This window comes from Agrilus planipennis, unplaced genomic scaffold (assembly GCF_000699045.2).
Source record: "Agrilus planipennis isolate EAB-ADULT unplaced genomic scaffold, Apla_2.0 scaffold74, whole genome shotgun sequence".
Lineage (NCBI taxonomy): Eukaryota > Metazoa > Arthropoda > Insecta > Coleoptera > Buprestidae > Agrilus > Agrilus planipennis.
Window position 1 is genome coordinate 11267 of NW_020438975.1, and position 11844 is coordinate 23110.

General features: G+C 34.5%; 1 protein-coding gene and 1 long non-coding RNA gene across 6 annotated transcripts; one reads left to right on the forward strand and one right to left on the reverse strand.

The window, feature by feature from the left end:
* Positions 1 to 2075: 2075 nt before the first annotated feature.
* LOC108738602 (constitutive coactivator of PPAR-gamma-like protein 1) lies at positions 2076 to 10661 on the reverse strand. Of its 5 annotated transcripts, none has more exons than XM_025975450.1 (15): positions 10580 to 10661; positions 9744 to 10006; positions 9506 to 9678; positions 9221 to 9334; positions 8315 to 8461; positions 8076 to 8249; positions 7664 to 7856; positions 7172 to 7338; positions 6697 to 7012; positions 6047 to 6304; positions 5477 to 5865; positions 4756 to 5056; positions 4406 to 4686; positions 3503 to 3591; positions 2076 to 3385 (listed from the first exon to the last, which is right to left on the reverse strand). In XM_025975450.1, the coding sequence occupies exons 2-15, from the start codon at positions 9952 to 9954 to the stop codon at positions 3226 to 3228; spliced, it is 2973 nt and encodes a 990-aa protein (XP_025831235.1). In that variant the 5' UTR covers positions 9955 to 10006; positions 10580 to 10661; the 3' UTR covers positions 2076 to 3225. The 5 variants fall into 5 exon arrangements, 4 of the variants coding, with proteins under 4 accessions (XP_025831235.1, XP_025831236.1, XP_025831233.1 ...); XM_025975451.1 differs by lacking the exon at positions 10580 to 10661 and adding an exon at positions 10400 to 10503 and having other exon boundaries at positions 7172 to 7320; XM_025975448.1 differs by lacking the exon at positions 10580 to 10661 and adding an exon at positions 10400 to 10503.
* A 114-nt stretch (positions 10662 to 10775) lies between these two features.
* LOC112904702 lies at positions 10776 to 11515 on the forward strand. Its single transcript, XR_003231291.1, has 2 exons — positions 10776 to 11038; positions 11095 to 11515. It is a non-coding gene; the product is annotated as an uncharacterized LOC112904702 (long non-coding RNA).
* The last annotated feature ends 329 nt before the right edge of the window (positions 11516 to 11844 follow it).

Sequence of the window (11844 nt, forward strand, 5' to 3'; positions counted from 1 at the left end):
TTCATTTATAAACTTTTTTTCCTGGTAATTTCTAAATAAACGTGCTGAGAAGTATATACACAAAATACTCAACTATTATTTTATTATTTCACAGATAATTCAAGGGTAGTTGTAATATTTATAGCGGGAAGTAATATTGTAACTGCGTATGTAGGCAACCCAACACACATAGGGTTATATTAATTACCTTGATGTTTTCTCACAAAAATAAATTAAACACATTAATACATCATGTAAATATTTATTTTTCGAACGATTCTCTCTTAACATTGCTCCCGAAAACTGAAAAAACAGTTCCGGAAGCCTCTACCCACTCTGACCTACAGAAAATTACAAATTTGAAATATTTCGCCCCTATGTTGTTCATCCTTTAAAATGATTAATATTTTAAACATGATACTGATATAAGCAAAACAGGATTGTAGTGATTATGAACGAAACATTGAGACAATGTCCATTTTTGAAGCGCCTTTTCATTTGCCCACCAAAAGACGAACAGAAAATAAAATAAAGCAAATCAATTATCATGATATAAGAAACAATTAAAAAATATATTTTTAAAGATCGACCATCGATTCGGTTTGTTGAAAGGTCGCGATTAAAAAGAATACGGAAGAGGGACTCGATATTTGAGCTTGATGACAGTAGTCTATATTTGATTCTTTTCCTTAGGGAGTCGTCCATCTGCCGTTTCACCAGCTGCTGCAGTTGTCATCCTCAGGGAACACGGCTGAGTCTCAGCACAATCAAAGTGAAGGATTTTACGTCCTAGCTATGTTCACTGAGGATTTCATGGATGGACTCACTCGCCGAAGGTGAAGAACCAATTCTGAACCACAGTCATCAATCCCGAATATGGAAGCCTCTTCAGATAATGCTGGCCGTGAAAGCCTTAGCTTTTTCAAAAAGAATATTGCCCCATGTTCACCAAAATCACCAAACAACTACTCTAACAATACATAGTTTACTTCTTTTAAATGTAGTAGGTAGTAAGTAGTAGTACTTTGGATTTGCCACGAGAGCCAATATACACATACATAATATTCGAAATGACTATTTTTAATAATTATTATTAACATCTTTTTATGCGATTAATAAGTGCTAGAGTTCACTGCAAGAAAATTTATCTACATAATAACAACCTGCTGTTTCTTCAAGATATCTAAGCGTGTAAATATTAAAAATTAATATAGCAACATTAAATATAAAAATTCTAAATTACTTATTTTCTCATCGGTTTTTTTATTACTTTTTTTCCTTTTTAAAAATTGAATGATTACAAAAAAAGTCCTCAGAATCATTCACCGTTCAAGAGACCCAAACATATTATACAATGACAAAAAAAAACATACTCCAATCAAACAATAAATTGTAAATAATGGAAATTGTATCACCATATAATCATTAATAATAAGCGATAGCAAAGGATTGATGAACATTCTTCCGGCTCCAACTTAAATTAACAAAAAATAAATTCAAAACTTCTAAAATTGAGTGATAATCAAAGAAAACACCGTCTTAATCATCTAATTACACAAAGAGAACATTAGATTCCAATCAAATAAAAACAAGTAAATTAATAAGTAAGGGTATTATAAAATATAACAAATGAAGGGTCGATGATTGTTCCTGGGATTTAATTTACATTGAAAAATTAAAAATTGATAAATCAATTTTTTAAAAATCACCCCCAGAAACATGCATCTTAAGGTCATCAGATACATCCATTGGGACATTTTTATCCCAAACCTTAGACTCTGTTTGAAGTGATTCGTCTTTTAAGTCAGTGGAAGTTTCAGTGGCTGTAGTCGTCGTTTCTGTGCGTTCTTTTTTTTCTTTCGCCTTAAACTCATCGTTGTTCATACAAGTTTTATTGACGAATAAACCTTTTCTTTCGTTTTCAAACAGTTGTAAAGTTTGCGAAATATTATTCTGGCAGATATCGCATTCTTGACTTATGTCTATTTCGTAGAACTTTCCTTTTTTGGCTTTTAAATCCGGACTTTTGGACAGATGCAAAACTTTATTTATCTATAATACGTTTCGGTTTTATTAAATGATAAAAAGGNCCAGGTTTGGGGGGCACGTTTACGCACTAACTCTTCGAACACAAGAGGGCAGTACTGGTACGTCTAACGCCCCACTACTACAACATACGTCACCCTGTGTGCCTCCAGACCAGCAAGTATTACCGCAACGTAATACATTAATAATCTCTTCTCTTTGTTGATCTGTCTGGTTTTTATTTGTTATAATCATCGTTATATTTATTTTCTGAGTTTGATGAATTCAAATTCCTCGTCAGCGGTCGTGTAGCGTGTAGGTAGGTACGTGTCTTAATATTATACAAAAAATAAAAATAAATGTCTTCGCAGTTGTGGTCAGCGTTGCAACGCTGGGCCGGATAGACCAAAGGTCACACCACACGCGGTAATCTTTATTTTTAGATGGACTACACACACACCCACACCCCCGTGTCCTAAACTCTCAAAAACTATAGACCAAAATATATTAACAAATAAGAATGAGAAACACACGAAAAATTGAACGGCAAACAGCCCGTGCTCATAGAGCACACGTATTCGTGTACACCGTGCCGCGGAGGACGAGACGATCGATGGGGAGGGAGACGGACAATGGGCGGCGGAGAAAAAGACAATTCTACACGAAAGCGTACAGGATCGAATATCCCAGCGTTTCTCCAACACTTTTGTCCACCTCATTACGAATACATATACATTATATACTATATCCCGAATGATTACGAAATGTTATCATATTATCATAAACTTAGAACTCAATAATAATAATATAACGTAACTCCAAAAAGCACTTTGTAAAAATCGACGATATAATATTAATCTTTGTTCCAATGCAAAAAAAAATTTACGTAAGAAATTAAACAAACCAAAAGAATTACTCGATAATAGGAAAAAAAAAATAGGGGAACGGGGTAACTCGAAGAGCGGGAAGCAAAAGCTTGAACGTACGCGCGCGTGTATACGAGATCGAATGGTCCGAGGAAGTATGGGGAATAGCAAAGGGCAGAAGGAAATAAACGTTGCCTACGCGTATTTATAAACACTCACGAGGGGTGGTGAAGTTAGGTGTGGACACAAGTTCACGCGCGAACTAAAAGTTTTACGTTCATTTATAGTGTACTTACATACGCCGAATACGAAGGGATGATGGAACACAAGGGGAAGCGAGGACGGGGCGTCCTTATTACAAAGAGGGCGCGATCACGTCCACGTGGGTCGCGGTGGGCGCGTCGCCTTGGCCATGGTGCTCGCGGGACGCGGTCGCTGACTTGCAGTCCTCAAAAGCGACCTCCTCTGGTGAGAAGATGGTCTCGTTCTTGAGAAGATCAGTCGCAAGAACGTCCCTATTAATACGAAAGAATTAAAATAGAGGTAAAAAAATCTCTGTATGACTGCCCAATAACAAAAACAACAATAGAAAATTTTATTTATATTCAGAAAATAACAAATGGGTTCCTTACCCCTTGTTCGTTTTAACCGTCATTCCCCGACCTTTTGGTGCGGTCGCCTGTTGCCTTTGCTGATTACTCTTGGCTTTCTTCCTGTTGGCCTAAAATCATATTAACATTCGTACCCGATTAAGTAGTTGTTAGTTAAAATACTCATGACACATCCTAATTAAAATATATTTAATTCGCACACATTACATCCAATGCAATACCAAAAAAAGAAATTGCTTAAATTAAAGCCAGTTATCAACATTATAGGTATTGTACATTCAAAAATGAATGTGATAATTTGAGAAGCTTGTCACGTTAATTGAAATGATGGAATGATCTCTTTAATTAGTAGTCGTTAATGCTAAAAAAATTGATTGATCATATTTGTTTAATTCGTCTTCACTTATGTTTATCCTTTGACTGAAATTTAATTTACTTTATAATGTGAACAAAGAACGATATTTTTAATTCAACTTTATGTAATTTGTTTTGATTACTATTTAGATTATACTAATTTATGTACCTCATGTCGCCCAAGTAAAATTACTTACACTTATTATTATAATTTTTTACTCTTCAATACTCAATAGGAACAAAAAATTAATCATTAGAACACAACGAGGCGAACAAGTTTATTAAACTCAGGAAAGTAAAACTAATTCATTATAATCAATTTTTGTCCAACACGACTTTTGTTTCGTCAAATAATAATTTTACAACGAAATGCTTTTCGGTTGGATTAATTAATCTTGCATCCTCATTAGATTTCACATCTAATTAACAATTCAACGTGAAACGAATCGAGGTGCGAGATATGCCATTATTAACAATATTAAAACAAAGCTTGAACATTGTTTTACCTCAAAGAAAACCAAAAATTATCACTTTGTATACTTGTACTACTAACAAAAAGAAAACACTCACGTTATTTTTCTTGTTGACATTGTAGGTGGGAGGTCCCGGTTTTCGATTCTGTCCCTGGTTATAGTGGGGACTGAAACCGCGTCCCCGACCACCAGTTACTTGGGGCTGTTGCCTCATATAACCGTAGTTGGCTCCCCATGATCCAACCACTACTCCCGCTACTTGCAACTGTCCTCCTCGGGACGGTATCGGCCTCTGCCTCAATCCTGCAGCCCCCCTGGTTGACGGCAACGGTACTGTCGGCAAATTACATGGTGGGGGCATTCCCTGGCGCAACAATCCTTAAAAAGAAAGAAATTATTACAAAATTCGTAAAGACATTTGTAATTACTTTTTTATTGTGATGTTACCTGTAAACGGCGGCAAGGGTAATTTGGCAAATTGAACGTCGAGACCTTCGAGCACGGCCTTTCGCATACGTTCTACTTTTACAACCCATTCGATATGATTCTCGCAGAGTTCGAGCAAGTTCTTGGAATGCATAGTACGGGCGAGAGTATGATGGAACAGTTTACCGTCGAAATATAGCCAAGGGCAACACATAAGCCACGGCAAGGGGGCGCCGCACGCGTCGTTCGCCAAAAGTGCCATCTCCACGCCCTCCATGAATATAGCGGCCAATTGGACCCCGCGACTCGTCACCATTGTCAACTGTATCGGACAGAAAACAAAAATATTTGTTGGAAAAGTTTAATCAAAATCAAGTAAGTGTCCCAAATGTTATAAAGATTAGCATTTTTATTACATGTAGGTCACTTACGTCAAAGTTGCTAAGACTTTTCATATTTTTATTTTACGTCAGCTAAGAAGAAAAATATATTTTGCTTATTAATTTATTATTAATCGTTCTTTTAGTAGCATTGTTTTAGAATAAAAGATTAAAATTATTGTTTGTGCTTCGATAGAGAAAATTAACATCAAATCATTAAATTCCCACCCTGAAACACAACTTGATCTTTCTTCCCGTTAAATTCCATCAACTAAACAACAAACGTTGATGAAAAAGATAATGGAGAAGAATAAAAATAAAATTAGTAAAGATCATTCTAATACAATTCATTTTCTACTCACCGTTAAATCTTGTAAATACTGGGCGTTCATGAGATCAGGACTGAAGGCGGCTGCGATGAAAGCGTCTAGTTCTTGGCGTCGTAGTATTGCCCACCCCTGTGACATGATGTAACGGAGCACGCAAGCCATCACGAGCATGTGTTGAGGCACATACGAAGTGTTCAGAATGAGGGGGGTGTCAGAATTTAGACAGGACAGGAGTGCACGCATTCGCCTCCTTTTGTCGTCAAGTGAAGGACCGAACCAAAGGCGATTTAACGTCGGTACCGCCCACGGTAAGGGATCCGCTTTCACCTGTTCCGCATGCTGGTAAGGATTAGCACGACTATAAACCCACTCTTTCACTATGATGTCCGGCTGGGGACTGTTGTCGGCCACCTCACCCGCTTCTGTGACACAAATACGAAAATGTAGTAGGATAGCTACTCTCAACAGTTACGGTATAGAGAAACGAAATTCGGACGGGTTGTACCCGTTAGTTTATTTTAATTATTTCTAAAAGGTCACTTTTATAATACATGCAGTTAACAAAACAATTATACTGTGAATTTGCTTCTTATCATCACTAACCTTTCTTTTTGCTGTGTACATAACGAAGGTGGTGTAGATTGAATAGAACAGCGTAGACACGTTGACGTAACGGCCTATAAATCTCGTGGATCGGCGGGAACTCACGATAATTTTCGTCCTCCATGAGACAGGGTAATCGAACTTCCTGGGTGCTCAGGACGTGGAGAATGAGTGGTGCCATCAGACCCTTCTGATGTCGTAACGAAGCCGTTCGCAAAACGTCCAATGATACCGTCGGTTTCACTGGATTCGGATTTACTAAAATAAAAACAAACGAAAATGCACACATTACTATATGCCATGAGTAAAAAAAATAATTGGTCATAATAAACAGTATATTGTTGGTTATGCCTCAATAGAAATTTTAATAATATATAAATTTCTTATTATTATCATCACATAAAACAATTATGATCTACTTCCCTACCGTGGTACGTTACCATCGAAATAGATAACGTCACATGCAAAGGAAGACATTAAAAAATAACGTTTGAAATGGAGTAAAATTGGAAAAAGCAAGAGACCAAAAAATCTAGGAAGTCCATAAGGAAAAAAGTGATAGAATGGTAGGACACCTTACATTAATTTACAGCTTAAATAATTAACTAATTTAAAAGACATACACCGCATTAAAAATATTAATAACTTACCTGATTGTTGTTGTTTCTGTTCCCCATGTTTGGGTGACGTGGGAACACTGCTGGTGTTGGAACTAGTGGAGCTAACTAAGAGATTGATACGGGTGGTGACTGAACTTGCACTGGTCAAGTTGTTGGATGTGGCTGCACTTCCTGCACTGTTGAAGGAAACTTCCGAGTGACCGTTTAGACGCGAATTGTCCGACGACAGAGGCGACGACTCTCCCCCCTTTATCGAATTCAAATCCATCTCCTGCAAACCAACCATTATATCTGACGACATTACTGCGTTTGCAGTCGCCAGCTTATAGTTTTGAAGACTTTCAATCTGTTAAACATAATACAAAAGAATACTTTTAATAAAATTCAGATTTAATTACTTGCACAGTAAAAACATAGTATAATACAACACAGAAGCTTAACTTGATTTAAAAATATCATTTTAACTTGATTTAAAAATATAGTAAGTCTTTATTTTACAAATTACCTCTTGTTCAGTGGTTTCTGAAGCAAACCCTGACGTATCAAATTCGGGCTCGTCGCCTTTCGAAATAGAATTCGAAACGTTGTTAATATTATTATTATTATTCTGATTACCCTTCTTGTTCCCTTTCAAATTATCCTTTCTCCCATTTGCTATAAAAAAGTTAAACACTTTTAATAACAATAAAAACACCATTCATCTCAAAGTAATGTAAACCGCCTTTCTTTAAAAATAACTATTTTTAATTATTTTTATTGCATTGCGATTAATTTATTCTACTTCCAACCACGCCGATACCGTCATCAAACATCCGGTATGGTACTTTTAGGAAGATTTAGGACTAAACAGCAACGATATTTACATTCTCATTACTGAGTAAAAATTTCAAACTTTTGTTTCAAATTAATACATAGAAGACACAGTCTTAGATACAAAACTACAATTTACCCCCTCAAAATATTCCCGTTTTCAATAAAATAAGTAAAAAACATTTACCGGAAGCACTGCAATATTTTAGGAATCCGTTAGCGGTGCCGTTTAGGTAATACTGTACAGATTGTCTAAAAGCGGGAACACGTTTGTCGTCGGCGCTCCCAAATAACTGCACCACCAAGGAATCCATGTTCGAAGGAGGTGAAAGTGTCCTGACAAATTCCGCGATCGACTTCAACCCTGTCTCGCCACTCAACTGAAAGAGAACCCAAAACATTCTTCATATTAAATAGTAAAATTAAATACAAACAGATATGTATATATTTATATATACTCAGAAAAAATAGCGTCTTCAGGAGTAAAAATCAGACCCGAAAGATGATTTTTTTGAATCATCATTAAAAAAAAAATACATTACATTGTAATTTATAACGTTTTTACATTGGAATTGCAAACAGATCAAACTCTAACTAACCTTCGCCTCTTTAGATCCGGTGGCTTCCAATATCTTCCTGTAAATATCTTGCATTTGAACTTCAGGTAGTAAAAAGTTGCCCAAAATTGCTGCCAAAACACAAACCTGTTCTGTAGTAAGTTCCAGAGCTTTTGTAAGCTCCCCAATCATGTATTCCTTAGTCTCAAGTGATCCCTTTAAAAGGAAAATTCAAGGAGAAATAATATCTTTCCATTAAATCAGACAAAATAAGTATTTACTTTATAAGTAAGTTTTAGATGTTCAGAAGAAAAATACCGTGGTGGATCAAAAGCTGCATATTCTGCATTATCAGCCAATAAACCATGAAAACCGTACTCACGACAATACGCTATCACCTCCTGATGATGATCGTCCATTGTACACATCTATTTAAAAATACAACAACATTAACTCAATTTATGAAACACATAATGAGGCACTCAAACAAACACATTTTTAGAAGCCCTTCATCCTCATAGTAAAGATTAAGTAAGAAAATTATAACCTCTCGCAATCAGGGAATAAAATGAAAATTATTTTCATTTCATTTTAATACCTGTTTTTTTAATAACACATCTTGTGTCAGCAAACTTTTGAAGTTAATTTTGTATGGTATTATATTTATATAATAATTAGTATTGTTTGAACACCGATAGAGAAACTAAGGATTAGTCCTTAAACTCCCACCCTGGAATTCAACTTGTTCTTCTTCCTGTTCAATGTTTAATAACATTTAAGGCAGTTATTTAACAACTTATGAACAGGAAGATTGTAAATATAGTGCAGCAATATGTATTAAAAGATTACTAAACTGAAAGGAGTTAAATGGATTAGCAAAACCAACTGATAAAAATTAGACCAAGGTTATACATTTTGTAGCATTTTAAAAAGATTAATCTTTATGACTAATCCTTTTTGTGATAAAAACAATTCTAAAATTTTGGAGTGTACATTAAGATTATTAAATATGTTTTAAGTGGAACCGATGCTTAAATATAAATTGGTCAAGTTTTAATTAGAAGAATGAAGACTTTATAAAAAATTAGTGGAGATTAAATTTGAAATTAATATCATCATTTATGTTTAGCTCTTGTATATCCTCAATAAAATTAATAGCAAATAATTGTACATAAATGCTTGCTTACCACAGCTGCATTTAAATGACGAAGAGCCATGCGCAAGGATGTCCTTAAACAGGTTGGTGGAGTCCACCAAATCTTCGGTGGTGGTGTGCCTTTCATGTTTACATGTTTTAGAACCTTGAAAAGACATTAACTGTATAAGTAAAATAAACAAATTGCAAAATTGCACTATGTCAATGATACTGTTACAAAGCAGTTTAAATGAAATAAGTGATAATACATTATAACCTAACGTGTCTAATATTTGTCAAGCAAAGTAAATAATAAGTAGAATAAATAAATGCTTACTAATCCAACTTTCTGTCTTATATTGGCCTGCTCTGCTGTCCATTCTGAGAAGCGTTGTGGTTCAGATGTTCCATTAAAAACGATTGCTAATTCAATATTTCCTCTTTCTATTGCTTGCATAAGTAATGATAAAAATTGAACCATTCGATTCCACTGGCCACCACAGGCCCAATCTAACAACACACACTTTATTTTAGTAACACCAACACTACCGAAACCACTTGAATCAATGACTTACCAGAGAAGAATCCACCATAAAGTCTATCTAAACAACATTCTGCATCCATGATAAGCTTAAGTTTGTTACCAATAGGCCTAATTTTACGGGTAGGGTACTGGGGTTGTTGACGTTGTGTGACATTTCGGGCTATTTTCAACAAATCAACAGAAACTGCACCCCCTTCTAAATTTGGGCTTTCTAAAAACGCTTGCAAATCTTGGATAACCATTTTAGCAATACGACTTGGAACAAAAAATAAATTTCTTCAGTATGAGCTAAATCTGAAACAATGAACGACCGTTGCCGAAAATCAATTGATTACAATAAAAAGCAAAATACAAGGCAATCGAAAAACCGGTCGCCATCATGGCCACACTAACTAAAACACAATCACCACAAACTAAAAGAGAAACCTTTGAACCAACTGAATTGTCATTCACTTTAAAATACTCGCCGTAATTATATCTAACAAGCGTCCATTACATCTTCGTTGTAATTCTAATTACGGTTAATAAAAAGAAGATCGACGTGACGGACGCTCCCCAGCACGCCTTTTAATACCGGTATCGTCCATGTTAACGATTCTAACGTTCGTAAATATAACGACAACTGATAAGTTTACGTTATTTGATTAACCTTAAGTTTCCATATAATCGTGTTTGTTAAATACTTACAAACCAATTTAAAAACTGCATCTTGAGTATGCACGAACAAAAACTTTACCGGAAGAACTTGAAGACACAACACAACATCGAGCGCATGACGGAAGCTGCTTTTATTTGTTTAATTTTAAATTATACCGCCAACGTTTGTTCCCGCCTCTTTTTAAATTTGTGGGAAAATTAAATACTTACGCAACTTATTCCTATTCTCTCCTTCATAAAAACGTTAACGTTATTACATGACATATTTTTTAAACATTTGAAAAACATCATTTCGATACGTCTACGTACATACGTACCAGTTCACAAATATATCTGACCCCAGTGCATAATATTTATTAATTAAAAATATCTTATTACAATAGCAATATTCAAATCAAATTTCAATAACAAACAATAAGATCTCTTTATTGCAAGTTAAAATTTGTTTCATCAAAATATTAAAACTAAGTTAGTAACAGTGATGGATATTTTGAAACTTAAATATATACTTAAAAGAAAGTTTTTTCACTTTTAGAAATTTGAAAGGGTTATCAGAATGATTAGCATAATCTAGTCTTCTTGAAAATAATATAAACATTATTACTATTATTTAAAAAATAAAAGGAAAGAAATAATTACAATAACAATCGTTCAACTACTTTATACGTGGTAATTGTTTAACAATGATGGTAGCAACAAATATATGCTATATAAATTACTTGTAGGTAAGTAGCTAAAAAATGAATTATTAATGCGATGCAGTAGTCCCACGTCGTATTAGTTATTAATAGTAATCTGGGATAAAAAATGCCCAGTCATTTTGAAAATGACGTCATGGGGATAAATACGAGATAAAGAGTCGTGCAGTAAGCAATTGGCTTAATTTACAGAATAATGAAACAACATTTTATCATTTAGAATGCAGGACCGTTCGCATAAATAGATGTACACCAACTCCGGCGTTCGCAGTGTTAATTGTGGTTTAGTTCTGTAGGTTCTGTATAGTGTATAGTAGTAGATTAATCGCTTTTTAATACCGGTATCAGTATTTATTGAAAGCTATTTTCATATTGCCTTATATGTAATAAGGGAAAAGTTCGCAGGCGAGCCCTTTCCACAATTTATTTTGAAAATTTTTTAGGTAAGTATTGTACTTTAAGTGCATGTTAATTGTCAGCATTTAATTTATAGCTCCTCATATATTAAACTTGATATTTAAATAGAAATTTAGCATTATATTGATTTTTTTGTGAGCATATGGCTTATATATTTAATTAAATTAAGCAATTCAATTAATGGAAGCTTTTATTTAATCTTGCCATTAATATATGTTTTTATTAAAAAATATACTTTTAAACCTTTTTTTATTTTTTTTTAAGTTATGAATGATGCAATTTGACTGGTTCAGTTACATATCTTTGGCTTGTGACGTCAGTTGTAAAAAACCCAGCATACAATAAAAATAAAGTTGCGCT